Source organism: Pyrus communis, chromosome 3 (assembly GCF_963583255.1).
Source record: "Pyrus communis chromosome 3, drPyrComm1.1, whole genome shotgun sequence".
Classification (NCBI taxonomy): Eukaryota; Viridiplantae; Streptophyta; class Magnoliopsida; order Rosales; family Rosaceae; genus Pyrus; species Pyrus communis.
This window is the reverse complement of record NC_084805.1, coordinates 15,456,049-15,470,065: the sequence shown is the minus strand read 5'-3', so window position 1 is coordinate 15,470,065 and position 14,017 is coordinate 15,456,049. Positions and strand designations below refer to the sequence as shown.

The window sequence follows — 14,017 nt, the reverse complement described above, 5'->3', positions numbered from 1 at the left end:
TGTTTGGAAACAAAACTTTGTATTATGCGGGCTCAATATTCGAAGCTAGTTGGACGATGTGACACACTAGATTTGAAGAATAACCATCACTTGATTAGGGAATATCCTCATTACATAGTAATGTGTCTTATTAATGAATTTAGTTTATAAATTATATTAACATCGGTAGTGCATAATTGCGTTACACTATCATAGTCATTGATAGACACTAGGGAAATATTCTCAAGATATAGAAGTATATGCCTCTTTCCTTTGAATGTTGTTGCTCGCTCATTGATGAGTCTAGTTAGTTTATAAGCTAGACTAGCATCAGTCGTGCATGATCGTTTTACCTACTCTATTATATTTGTTTTTTAGTTTTTTGTCGAAGCCTAAGGTACTCTATCTATTATATTCTACCACATTTTCACCAGGCCGTTTACTATGATTTATTATAACCGTTGATATACATGTGACCTGATCAATATAATCTTATTCTTAACAGTTTATAGTTCATCCATGACCGACACTACATGTGACCTGATCAATATAATCTTATTCTTAATAGTTTATAGTTCATCATTGACCGACACTACATGTGACCTGGTCAATATAATCTTATTCTTAATAGTTTGTAGTTCATTCACAACCGATACTAACAATAATTTTTTATTATTTGAAACAAAGAAAGCACATTTACATTTCGTTTCCCATTCTGCCCTCCGCATCAAGCCTCCAAAATCAACCAAAATATTATAGACAACCACCAAACTTGCAAAAAAAAAAAAAAAGCTGAAAATCTGGATAAGATTTTATATATATTTATCCTATAAAACATGGCTTGGAGTGTTGGACTTTGGACTCGGAGAAGTCTCGCACCGTCACTTGTTCCCAATTCCCACCTTTCTATTCCCTCGCGGACCGCTTGCCGCTTCGGTGGCACTCTACTCGATCCTCATCCAAAATTTCCCTCCTTTTTGCCCTTTCGTTGCACTGAAGGGCCACTTTTCCACTTTGCCCAACTCTCCCTCCACGTCGTTAGTACACTTCATATTCCACGCTGCTGGATCTACCAAACCCGAACTCCCGAGGACGGTTTATTCCCAAGGAGGATGCGAATCCCCTGTCCGGTCATGCAGGTCAGCAGCTTGTACGTGTCTTCCCTAGACGCCACCTGGTTGTACGATGCCTGTTTTCCTCATCCAACGTGATTGTTTAATCTTGGACTAATCCTACTTATGTTGGATAATATTTTTAACTTTTCAGTATTATCTTGATTTAAAAACGTAATTATTTTTTTATTCTAATCATCAAGTCATGTTACATGTATTTCCATGCAACAGCTACTGAAAACACTGAAATTATCAACATGTTGGCGCCATAATATCATGATATATAGCAAACAATTACATTATTTTCCTTGTCATTTGATTGAATTAATATTCTATTTCAACTCTAATTAATCCACGATTTGCATGCTTATCAACTTGGATTGTTAAAATAACCACCCTTAACTTGATCAACGTGCTCCTAAACCAAAGACTTGTACTACACACGGTGTTTTTGTCTTTTACAGACAATAGTAGCCCCAACCTCCATGTACTTCACAAATATTTCATTTCACGGTTTAAATTTTATTCTACATGTTCGACGCACACATGTATTACACTGTCATAAAATATGTATGCAAAATTCATTACAAATGATGGATCAAACATTATATATTAATATATAATGCAAGCTGTTGAGCACTATATAGTTATGTACATAATCGATAATAGGGGAATTTACTCGCCGAAGATAAATGAGTAATGGTAAATAAATTACATTCTTTCTCTTCACCAAACTTTATTTCCTTACTATGTAGAAAATACAATCGATGGTGGCATCATGTTGTCTAGTCGATGGGAAAAAAAAAAAAAAAACCTTGGCTAGTAATCATGTACACGTCAACAAGTTGAACTTTAGATTTTAATTCCGAACTTTGGGCTAGTCTACTTGTTGCAAAATTATCATGAAAACTCATTGTTGGCTGGTATGCATCGTCTAGCTTTGCAAATCACAATTTGTCACCCGATCAATCGTGTGTCTAGACGTTTATACTAAGAAGGCAATAAATTATATATATCGAAGAGAACAGAAAGATGGACATGGTGTCAAATCGTTGATCAAGCGGCCCATCTTAAGCCCAGTGGCAATGATCCCAAAAGCAAACCGTTGATGGTGACTTAGATTCTTGGTATAAAGTAAGAGATGGAGTCACCTCTGAGGCTATGCCCCTCACGTTCTTCTTATGAATTCTTTAAGTTTAAACCCAACTGCTTTCTAATTTTCAACGCGAAATTACACTTATAACCCCTCAGTGCATGTCTTGTGGTCCACCCTCGGTACACTTAAGCCGTCTCTCTTCTTGATGGGCCATGTTTATTGTACAGGAGGGACCAATATGAAAAACTAAAAAGTGAATGAGGGGTAGAATTGTCTTTGTGCCACAAGCTTATCAAAGTCAGTGGGCGCCTCCGAATATGCTACTTTGTGTCTTCCTTTTGGACCTTTGGTAATTGTGAGAAAATGTGAGTGGAGAGGGAGGGAATTCGGAGACGTCTCATTGGCTAAGGAGAAGGTGGCTTTGGCGTCACGGATACATAGAATTAATTAGGGGGAGAAATGCTAAGCAACTCTCACAAAAGTGGGGCTCTCCATTTACTATCTGTCAACTTGTGTTTTTTACAATAATGTTGACACATAATTAACGTTAAACTGTGAGGTGATGGGTAATTCATGGAGACTCCCACTTTGAGAACTTTGTTTGGTTTTAAATTCAAGTGTATTCAATATAGATCTTTAAGAAGTTAACAAAAGTCACCATGCATTGAATGAAGACTTTTAAGAAGTTAACAAAAGTCAATTATGACTTTTTGAGAGTCTACACAAGTCGCATAATGCAATGACTATCATTAACACCACTTCCACCACCATGTCTTCACCATCACCTTACCGTGACTCTTCTTCATCCCTACCGACACCACCACAACCACCATTGTTGTCATGGGCATTATCACCAACCCTACTCGATCTAACCACCACCACCACCAACACCACCATCACCATGACCGCCACCTTTATCACCATCATTACCACCCCATCCTTAGTTCTCCACCACCAGAACATCACCCCGCTATCACAATCACCACCCCTGCTATTATCAGAACACCAGAAACACCAACTTTACTACCATTATCTCGACAATCACCACGTGAAACTTTCACCACTATTGTTGCCACAACCAACTCACTTTGTCATGGTTATGATTACCAGTTCAATAATGAAAAGTAAAATAATAATAATGCTTATTAATAGATTGGTAATTAAAAATCCATGACAAATCCACATAATTATAAAATATTCCATCATTGAACTCTTTAGAATTCTGCAAAAGTCATTTAACACCCTTCTTTTCCACAAAATTATATAATTAAAAGTCTACGGAATTTTATGAAAACTCATCCATAAAAATAGAAGTCTACTAAATCCATAAAAGTATCACTTTAAAAACTCTATAAGGTCCATGTACAAATCTTAAACATTGCAACCCATAAATTTAGACATGCCCCATAGTTAATCAACACCGGTAGTCAAGATAGAAATCGTAGTAACAATTTCTTTCCATACTTGATATGTTATGAAATTGTGAATCACAATCGTTTATTCAAATATACTATTATACCATAAGGCTAGTGTCTTTACCGTAAAAAATTCAAATTTGGAGCGCATATAGCTTAAAAGAGAAGTGCCAATTTGCTACCCTAATGTATACGAAATTAGTTTTTTGTGAGATTGGTACTTTTATTTTTGGAAAGCACAATATACAAAATTACATGTTCAAGCAATTACAATATGCAAAAACACAGAGTACTTCATTCCAATGGAAAGAAACGTCAAAATAAAATACAAACAAGACACGAGTATGTATGGGTAAAACCTTCACCAGTTACCAGTCTCATCGTCACTTTCGTATTGTAACGAATCCAAACCATAATCTAATCTAATCCATTATTAACTTATGCTGGTTGAAGGCACACTGCAATTGATGGAGTGACATCTCATGAAATCTTTTCTCATGTTAATTAATCAATGGAATTTTTTTTTATGCCACAAGTACTTATACACTTTTTACAATTTATCATATGAACTAAAATATTAAGCGTTTTGTCATAACAATTTTTCGAAATAATTAATTAATTTATCATGTCACTCTAGCTCCGTTATGTTTCCATTCAAAATAAGTCATGACTTTGTTTAGGGTTGTTTTGGGCATTTCAACACCTCAATATCCGTTAATATGTCATATCACCCTAACTCTGTTAAGTTTTCTTTGAAAACCGTAAAATTTGAAGGAAATCAATTGTAAATGTTGTGAACTGAAAGTAATATTTTCTCATTTCTTATATAGTGCTTTGATTTTGAACATGATTAGACAATGGACTAATATTTTTGATATGTAGCAATGAAATGAAAGGGATGGCCATGATTAATAACCACGTTTGGACACGATTGACCATGTTGATTTCTCAAAGCTTGCAACTACCAAACCATGTTTTTTAACTAACCAAAATTTAAAGATTTGTACAAAAGAGAAATGAAGAACTTGTGAAAAGGAGGTCAAAAGTCTGAAATAACTTAGAGCACAAGTCATGTGTGAGACGCGTGACTTATTTTGGATGAAAAACTTAATAGTGTTAGTATGAGATGACGAATTAATAATTTTGAAAAGTTGATATGACAAAATCGCTTAAAATTTTCGATGATATGACAAATTGAAAAAAAGAAAAAGAAAAAGTGTGTAACTTCACATGACATTTCAAGATTAATCTTGTTAATTAATCAATTTCACACGCCAACGGTGCGCACTACGCCGTACAAAAATTTAATTTTAATTTCATTGTTGTTGTAATTTATTTATTTATATTATTATTTAAGTTTTCAGTTTGGACCCTCACTCTGAAATCCTCCGCATATAAACCCAGCTGTTCGTCGTTTCACGTAAAAAGAAAAAAACCAACCGACGATCCTCCCTCTCACTTTCTCTCTCCGCCATTTTTTTCTTCCTCCGTTTACTCAATTCCGTCGCGCTCGCCGCCAATGGTGATGGAGGACAACAGCAAGAGCTGCAGGAGTAGAGCGCTGAACAACTCGTCATCTTCTCCGGCTCAGTCTCACCAGCAGAGGCAGAAGCTCGGGGTTTACAATGAGGTCCTCCGCCGCCTCAAGGACTCCAAAAACGACGAAGCTATTTGCCCTGGCTTCGACGACGAGCTTTGGGCTCACTTCAATCGCCTCCCCACTCGGTACCTTTTACTCCCAATATTTGTCTTGATTTGTTTCTTGAATTATTTATTTGTATATATTATATATGCATGTATATATATTACTCTTACTAGCATTAATTTCTTATCATTATTTTTATTAAGATTTTTTTGCTGATTTCGAATCTGCTTTTTGAAAATTTGTTTCTGAATCTTGCATATGGAAATTTATATCTGGAATTTTCCTTTCATTTTCTGCTACGTTATTACGTATTTTTCTATTGATCCAAACAGTACAAAATAAAGCAGATTTAGCAATCCTCAAACACATTATTCTACTGGTAATCGCTTCACTACTCGCGGTTTACTATTTTGTAGAATCACAAACAGCTTTTTGATGAGTTGAGGCATTTGATTGTACTCGCGTATTTTATAGGTATGCGTTCGATGTGAATGTGGAGAGGGCAGAAGATGTGCTTATGCACAAAAGATTACTGCATTTGGCTCATGATCCTGCTCATAGACCAGCGATCGAAGTCCGCCTTGTACAGGTTAGATGATCGACTACATATCTGACCTACCGCTGCGTCGATTGTAAAAGATTTTGTTGCCATTGATGCTTGAGTGCTAGCCTGTTTATCTTGTCATTTCTGTGGTCGGTGCATCGTTAATGTCACCGCAGATTTTGTGAGATCTTTTCTTGATTAAGCTTAGAAATCGGATTTGGACCAGGCCCCACTTGTGACTACACTACCTAACTCATGGAATGTTCATCATGTCACATTCGAAGTTGTTAGTGTTGTGCTAAGGAGTGCTCGTTTAACGACCTTAAATCCTTAAGAATGATTTCTCCTTGAAGGGTTCTATTTGGAATTGGTTTCTCCGTGCAGCTTAGTTTCTTAGTGGCTATCCTTGAGTAAGATTAGATCTGTTGACCTTACTAGCTTAGGGTCTCATTAATTGTTGGTCGTGTTGTGAGAGTCTAGTAGCTTTCCGTTAAAACTAGGTTATTTATCTCATAGCTACATGCTTTCTTTACGTGGTGGGGGGAGGGGGAATTTGGGACCCCTAGAAGCATAAAATTTTAAGAATACAAATGATTAAATGAACAGTTGAAAAATCCAAATTCAAACAAAGTCTTAAGTTTCATCTCCTGATGGAACTTCCCTAATAATTTCTTCCTTTTTTCTTCTAGTTCTTTATATAAATTAGTTGTACAGACATTTATGCCCATTCATCATCTTCCTAAACTTTGCTGCATGACCTCATACATTCTGGGAATCACAATATCGTGTAGGTTCATTCTATCGCAGATATGAATACAGATCCGGGTAAAGATGCTGCCCAAAGTTCAAACATATATAACAGACAAAGGTAATCTTATTTAGTTTCCTAAAAGTGTATCCAAATTTTTAATGTAGCTTCAAGATTTAACGCATATAGTCTGTGAATAAAAGGTGTTTACCTTCTTTTCTGTCATCCTACTGCACTGTCAAACATTACTGACAACTCCAGCTGGTTTTTCAAATATCAGTATACATCCCCCTCCAGCGTTTGGCTCATCTCCTAACCTCGAAGCCCTTGCACTTGAGGCAAATAAATCTGAAGATCATGATGCTGAACATGCTGTACATGCCAGAACTCAGTTTACTTGGTAAATAGCTATTTGTCTCGAGTAAATATGTTTTTACTGCATCTCTCTTTCTGAAAGACTTTAGTTTGGCTCATGAGTTTTGACTACAATATTTTCACTTTCCCATTTAAACTTGGTTTATGAAAGGGTCTGGGAATTATTTCCTTTAAATTGGTTGGCCAGTTTGATCTTAGCCATGGACTTATTTGCTATTGGGTTCTGTTAATGGAGTTTTTTGCAAGCTTGATGCGCTGCATGTTACCAGTGATCGATGCTAGCTATATTAACTGTACTTATCGATGCTTAAACTTTTATTTTCATTTTTCATAACTGAAAGTTTAAGTGAACCTGACCATTGGTAAATCAACTATATTTTATGCTCATGCTTTCTAATTACACTAGTGAAGCAAAGTGACTGCACTTGCAGATGAATATTAATGTGTTTTATTCATGATGGACAATGATGTAGGCCCATAACGCATGAAATCACTTTCTCAACAGACGATAAGCCAAAACTACTCAGTCAGGTATTTGACAATTTCTTAGTTGACATTAAAACCAAGTCATCATCATAAGATTTTTTGAACCTCTACGTGTGTGTGTGGACTTATGTGAGCTAAGCTTATGGCGACAAGCACACTTTGAGCTTGGAAATGTCGCAAATTACTAATGTAAAAACCAATGTTTTAAAAGGCTAAGGCGTAGGCGAGGAGTTTCATGAATAGCTCCACCTAGGCGAAAGCCTTGAGGCTTGAGGCAAAGCCTCACATGACCAAAGTTTTTAATATTATAAAAATATAATATTTTGATAAACAAATTAATCAACAATCAAACAAGCAATCAAAGACCAAATTGAGATAAGAATACCAAAAAACTCACTTGAATTTTGAACAAATTTTGGTGGTGTGGAGAATTTTGAAACAAATTGAATTATGAGATTGGGGGAAAATTGAAATATGGGATTGGGATTGATAATTTAGGGTTCGAGGAATTGGGGAATTGGTGAATTGGGGATTGGGGATTGGGTGAACTGTGAATATGGTTATGGGAGAATCGGGCATTGGGATGGGGAAGAAGGGGGATTTGTTGGGGGTTATAGACCTAGCCAAAATGGCGCCAAGTCATTAAAAAAGAAAAACTCTTCTTCTTTGTGAAGACGCCGCCTCACCTCTTTTACAGAGGCAATGGGCAAAGTCCAATCTTCGACTTAGAGGGGTCCCCAGGAAATTTCAAGCAAGATTTTTAACTGTTGAAGGGTCCTGGGAACACCCAATCAAGCACCTCAGCCACCTAGGCTTGCCTCCAACACGTCTAGGTAAGTTCAAGCCTACTCCTGTTGGCAGAGGCGTTTTCATCCCCGCCCTGCCTCCAAAGCCACCTAGGCACGCCTCAAGGCTTTTTTTTTTTTTTTTTTTTTTTTCAAACATTGGTAAAAACATAAATTCACATATTTTCAACTTGATTTTGCCTCTATATGAGGGTCACGCACATGAAATACATAGTTTTTCTCTGAATATTATATCTTCACACACCAATACCTCTTATACTTCCTGGTCATCACTCTCATGATAAATTTGGCAGTTAACTTCCTTGCTTGCGGAGGTTGGGCTGAACATCCAAGAAGCACATGCTTTTTCCACATTAGATGGTTACTCCTTGGATGTCTTTGTTGTTGATGGATGGCGTTACGAGGTACATACACATAATTTTAGACAATTCAATTCAATTGCTTGGTTTTTAATAAAGCATTTGTTTGCCTAAGAAGGTAAACATGATTTTGATTCAATAGTGTTTTACCGAAGAAGTATTACAACTTCAGGCTTTTCCAAACAGTCTGCAAGCAGCAGTTTTTTATTTTATTTACAATAAGAAACTACGTTGGCCAACTTGTTCTTGAAACAGGAAACAGAGAAGCTTAAGATTGCAATACAAAAGGAAGTTTTAAAGATTGAGGTGATTCTATTCTACTAGTTAATTTCTTTTTCGATTGAGTAGGGAGGATTACAACGAGTTATGTCCCATCTGTATAATGTTTCTTTCATTTTATTTTAATTGAGGTGCATCCGTATCTTTTCCTTATACTGTAACCTTTACCTTCCCATGATCTACGTGCAATTTCATGAGGAATGCATCATTCATTTGAACTTTGTATTTATGTGCAGAGGCTGTGGCCGCCAACTCATCGATCATCATCTTTTGGCAGCGAGCACAATCAAGTAGTGATCAAAACTGAACCTGATCATCTGGAAATACCTAATGATGGGACTGATGTATGGGAACTTGATCCTAGACAGTTGAAGTTTGGGAATAAAGTTGCATCTGGGTCCTGTGGAGATTTGTAAGTTTTGAATTATAAGATAATTGTACTGTTTGAATCGGTTTTTTCCTTTTTTTTTGTTCCCTCCCAGCCAAGCATGCACTTTTGAGTAGCGGTTGACTTTGGATCTTTTATCAGATATAAAGGTACATATTGTACTCAAGAAGTTGCCATTAAAGTCCTCAAGCCCGAGTGTGTAAATCCAGATATGCTGAAAGATTTTGCCCAGGAAGTCTACATTATGAGGTATATCAATTTATATTAACCTACTTGTGCACCATTTACATTGAACTTGACTTTGCCCTGTATCAATAGCCATGCGAGCTATATATAGCGCTTTGAATCCCGGAGAGATACTAGGCTGGTATGTTTTAGGGACATGAATAGGTGTGGTCTCTACAACTGTTGGGAATCATAAGAAATGCATGCTCACTTGATCTTCTAAATATTTTTAATTTGATTTGTATTCTTTTAAATGTTTGTGTTTGTCATGTAACATTCTTTTTAATGTTGGTTGTCCTCTTAACAGTTTTCTTTTCTTGTTTAAGGAAACGAGGAAGTGGTTGAAATCTACTATAATTTCTTTCCACAATATGTTTTTCTCTTCTAATTTGACAAAAGATTTCTGAAACTTGTAGGAAAGTTCGACACAAGAATGTTGTACAATTCATTGGTGCGTGTACCAAGCATCCAAGTTTGTGCATTGTAACAGGTAAGTTCCATTGACTGTGTAACTTGTTGGGGTGAAAAACTTAGAGTACACAACTCTAACACAAGTGTTGGAGAGACAATACAAGTAAACAAATTACTTGTATTACACAAACAAAATATTACAACACAAACTATCAAAGACACTCTTGAGAAGCTATGACACTCACTCACTTTCTAGAGACAAACTCTAGAGCACTCACACTCTTACAAGACTATTCTTTCTTTTCACTCTCACTTGCTTGCTTGCTTACAAGCTTGCTTGGTTGGTTTGTTGTTGATTTGTTGATACAAATGGTGTGGATGCCTTCTCCTTTTATAGGCATGGATGGAACCTTGGAGAAGCATGGACACACCATGCTAGAGATATCTAGATAATTCCACTAACTTCCTAAGCTAGAATTATCTACACTAATCTTGCATGTTGGTGGAAACCTCACCATTCTTCTAGACTCTTCCACCAACTTAAGAAACAACATTCTAGTCATTTCTACAAAGTACTATTTTAACTTGGATAATCTAGCTAACCAACCTTAGTGAATGTTCTAGAATTCTTTATTCTAGATTTGTGTAGGTCCTTTAATGAGATGGGGTTGATTTCTTTAACATAACTTTGATGACTTGATATTTTCAAATAATGGTAGTTATTAGTTCCCTTTTTTTAAGATTTATTCTCGTCGTATGGCAGAATATATGTCCGGTGGAAGTGTGTATGACTACTTGCATAAGCAAAAGGGAGTTTTTAAGCTTCCATCCTTGCTCAAGGTCGCAATTGATGTTTCCAAAGGAATGACCTACTTGCATCAAAATAACATAATCCACAGGGATTTAAAAGCCGCCAATCTCTTGATGGATGAAAATGAAGTAAGAGACCCTCATGATACTTTAATCAAAGTTAGAAAAGTAATTCTTTGTCTAGTTTAGCTGCTAATACTTTAATGATCATTAACCTACCATTTCTAAAGCTTTTTTGATATATGCATCACTTTACAGGTTGTTAAGGTTGCTGATTTCGGGGTTGCTAGAGTAAAATCTCAATCTGGAGTAATGACAGCAGAAACTGGGACTTATAGGTGGATGGCTCCGGAGGTCTGTACTTCCACTTGAAAGTTCTGGAATTGTTTTCGTTCATTTCATCATTTAAGTTTTATATCTGTGTGTGAATATATATACAGACTAGCACAAATGCACGAAGAGAAGGATGGTGTTAGGGTTTAGGGTATACATATATTATAGGGAGCTGTTATGTTGACCAATCAGAAATCAAGTTTAAATTTTTGGTCCTAATTGATAGTCTAACAATAGAGAGAGAGAGAGAGAGAGAGAGAGAGAGAGAGAGAGAGAGAGATTATTAGGCTACATAGTTTCAATTTTCCCTAATATTAAAAAGAAATAAAGTACTCCATCAGCATTTAGTGTATACATATACATATCTTATAGGCGCTGTTATGTTCGCCAATTAGAAATCAAGTTTGAATTTCTGGAATTGGTGCCCCATCGGCATCTGTGCGGGTAAACCTTAATGATGAGCAATTGGCAACCTTTGTCATCAATTAAGTAGTCAGCATGGAGTATTAGACTAATCTGGGTTGTAACCTAGGGTTTCTCATGCGCACAGCTCTCTTTCTAACTTCGGATGTCCTTCCTACGTATCACATTTTATTATATCATAACACTATTATTATTATCATTTTTTTAAGTTTCTATTGAAGAATGCGCTTGAAAATGAAAGCAACGTTTAAGAAAATGGTTATTCGCAAGTCGCTCAAATTTCCGCCATGAGTCTGTCTGTGTTTTCCATTACATGAATTCTAGTTGGCATTTCCTTACAACAGTTGTTTTCCATTGAAGGTTATAGAACACAAGGCATATGATCACAAGGCGGATATTTTTAGCTTTGGAGTTGTGTTATGGGAGTTACTGACTGGAAAGGTATTGCTTGTCGATAGCATTTATTTTATCATTTCTTTTACTATTGCTCTTGTTTATGATTTCTTCTGTTTAAATCGGCAGCTTCCATATGAATACTTGACCCCGTTACAAGCAGCCGTCGGAGTTTCCCAAAAGGTACACTATCATTCTACAATTTTGTTTAGTTAGTGACCAGAGACATATTCTTCTACCCTTGTTGAGCTACGATTAGTTTTCTTGATCACTAATTAATCGTTGGGAGTTGAAACCACTTGTGTAACTGGCTTAGTGCCCGCCCAGGGAGAAAAATGATAAACCCTTTGAGTGGTACATCTTTTATTCAAACGATGGACTGTGTATAAGTTTCCCTACCGTCTTTCCAGGGCTTACGGCCGACCATCCCAAAGAATACTCCTCCCAAGCTTGCCGAGCTGCTCGAAAAATGCTGGCAGCAAGATCCAGCATCAAGACCTGATTTCTCAGAAATCATAGAGATTCTGCAGGCATTAGCCGAACAGGTATACATTCTGGTTGCAGTTACTTGGCAAAACATGTATTAAAATAATATGAGCATAGGTGACTACTAAACCAAGTTTATTGAACAGGTTGGTGATGGAGTGGAACGACACAAATTATCGGGAGGATTTCTGTCCGTCCTGAGACGGGGTCATCACTAACCAAGGCAAGCAGATGTGTATTACTCTACTTATCAAAAGGAATTAGTGCAGTGCGGGGAATTCCCCAACCATTTCACATACCATGTACAGTGCTACGTCCAACCATTAACTTGTTAGAGCCATTCTGCCTTTTTATTTATTTATTTATTTTGCGTTTTCATATCGTAGCAGCAGTTCCGAATGTAATGGTAATGGGTTGGATGAACATGTTGTTGTGATGTTTAACGACAACAATGTTGTCGTGAGTTTCTTTCAATGCAAAAGTGGACAATAATGACAATATCTTATTAATGTGACTTCATTACTTTAATACGATTTAGATTTTCACTTGTACTTAATATGATTTAGAATCTATTTGGGAATATTTAACTAAAAGCTCTTTTGGCAAAAAGTGTTAACTTAAAGCTCTTTTGGCAGGAAAATTTAGTACTTTTTAGTTAGAAGTGCTTTTTAGAATATATTTATAATTGTATGTACTATGATTTAGATTTTCACTCGTATGTAATGTGATTTAGTATCTATTTGGGACTGCGTCTCAAACAATCAACAACTAAAAGCTTGTTTGAGTGGAAAAATTCAGATCCTCCAATTTTCCAACAAGTAAATCCTGTAACCGTGATGAGAAGTTCATGACACCATCTTCGCTCGCCATCAATGAGAGAGGAGGGGACCTACAAAAAAACACTCGGACGCTCAAGTTAGTCTTTGTTCAAAATAATTGCAAGACATTGTAAAGCTATCTGATACTTCCTTTTTTAACTTCGCTGTTCTCATGGGATTCTAGTTCCTTTAAAGACATAAAATACTTGGGCTCCAAGTTCCACTTTCCCCTTATTTCTCCATGTTCCATATTCCATGGAAGTGTTTGATCATGCTCTTTTATTCTTGCTACACTCCCAAATTAATATAGTGGCTCATTGCTTAAGCCTTAATATTTGCACCCACAAATGCCCCTTTTTTTTTCCCTACAAACACATATCATCTGAATCTGTACAGGAAAAATATTTCTTTTGTAAAAATTCATGTGACATCATTGGTATGATACAGCCAAACATGTAAGATTTTATGTGGATGATCTTTGAACATGAGTTTAGCCCTCGGCTACGATTGTAGTTTAGTCTTTGGCTAGTATCACACACACTAGTACAAAAAACAGTTTGCACGACGTAGGTACTTTCATCGCGCAAAGTAAAAAAAACATTGCATGAAAATTAGCCCAACGAAACTTTTGTCGTGCAAAGGCAATGAAAGCAGGGTTTACGCGATGAAGGGACAACCTGCGTCGCGCAAAAGATCTTTGCACGACGACAACACCTGCATGGTGCAAAATGTCTTTGCATGACCACCTCACCTTCGCGCGACGATAAAACATGCGTCGCACAAAGAAACACTTGTAGTAAAAGTGCTTATTAGCAATCCAAACGGACCTTTTAAGTTTAATACAGATTGTAAAATGGACCCGGGTGCCAAAGGCAACCCAATTTAC

The 14,017-nt window shown here is 36.6% G+C and overlaps 1 protein-coding gene across 1 annotated transcript; it reads left to right on the top strand.

The window, feature by feature from the left end:
- Window positions 1-5,048: 5,048 nt before the first annotated feature.
- On the top strand, window positions 5,049-13,187 carry LOC137730102 (serine/threonine-protein kinase STY46-like). Its single transcript, XM_068469167.1, has 16 exons — window positions 5,049-5,327; window positions 5,722-5,836; window positions 6,583-6,659; window positions 6,820-6,939; window positions 7,388-7,445; window positions 8,500-8,610; window positions 8,821-8,871; window positions 9,081-9,256; window positions 9,374-9,481; window positions 9,874-9,947; window positions 10,632-10,807; window positions 10,937-11,032; window positions 11,795-11,875; window positions 11,957-12,010; window positions 12,238-12,372; window positions 12,460-13,187. The coding sequence occupies exons 1-16, from the start codon at window positions 5,122-5,124 to the stop codon at window positions 12,529-12,531; spliced, it is 1,710 nt and encodes a 569-aa protein (XP_068325268.1). The 5' UTR covers window positions 5,049-5,121; the 3' UTR covers window positions 12,532-13,187.
- The last annotated feature ends 830 nt before the right edge of the window (window positions 13,188-14,017 follow it).

What these genes read in the sequence shown, in the direction of transcription:
- LOC137730102 (XM_068469167.1), top strand. Translation starts at nt 5,122, where the DNA reads ATGGTGATGGAGGACAACAGCAAGAGCTGCAGGAGTAGAGCGCTGAAC. An exon ending in TTCAATCGCCTCCCCACTCG is followed by an intron (nt 5,328 to 5,721) that starts GTACCTTTTACT and finishes CGTATTTTATAG; the next exon opens with GTATGCGTTCGATGTGAATG. An exon ending in TCTTGATGGATGAAAATGAA is followed by an intron (nt 10,808 to 10,936) that starts GTAAGAGACCCT and finishes ATCACTTTACAG; the next exon opens with GTTGTTAAGGTTGCTGATTT.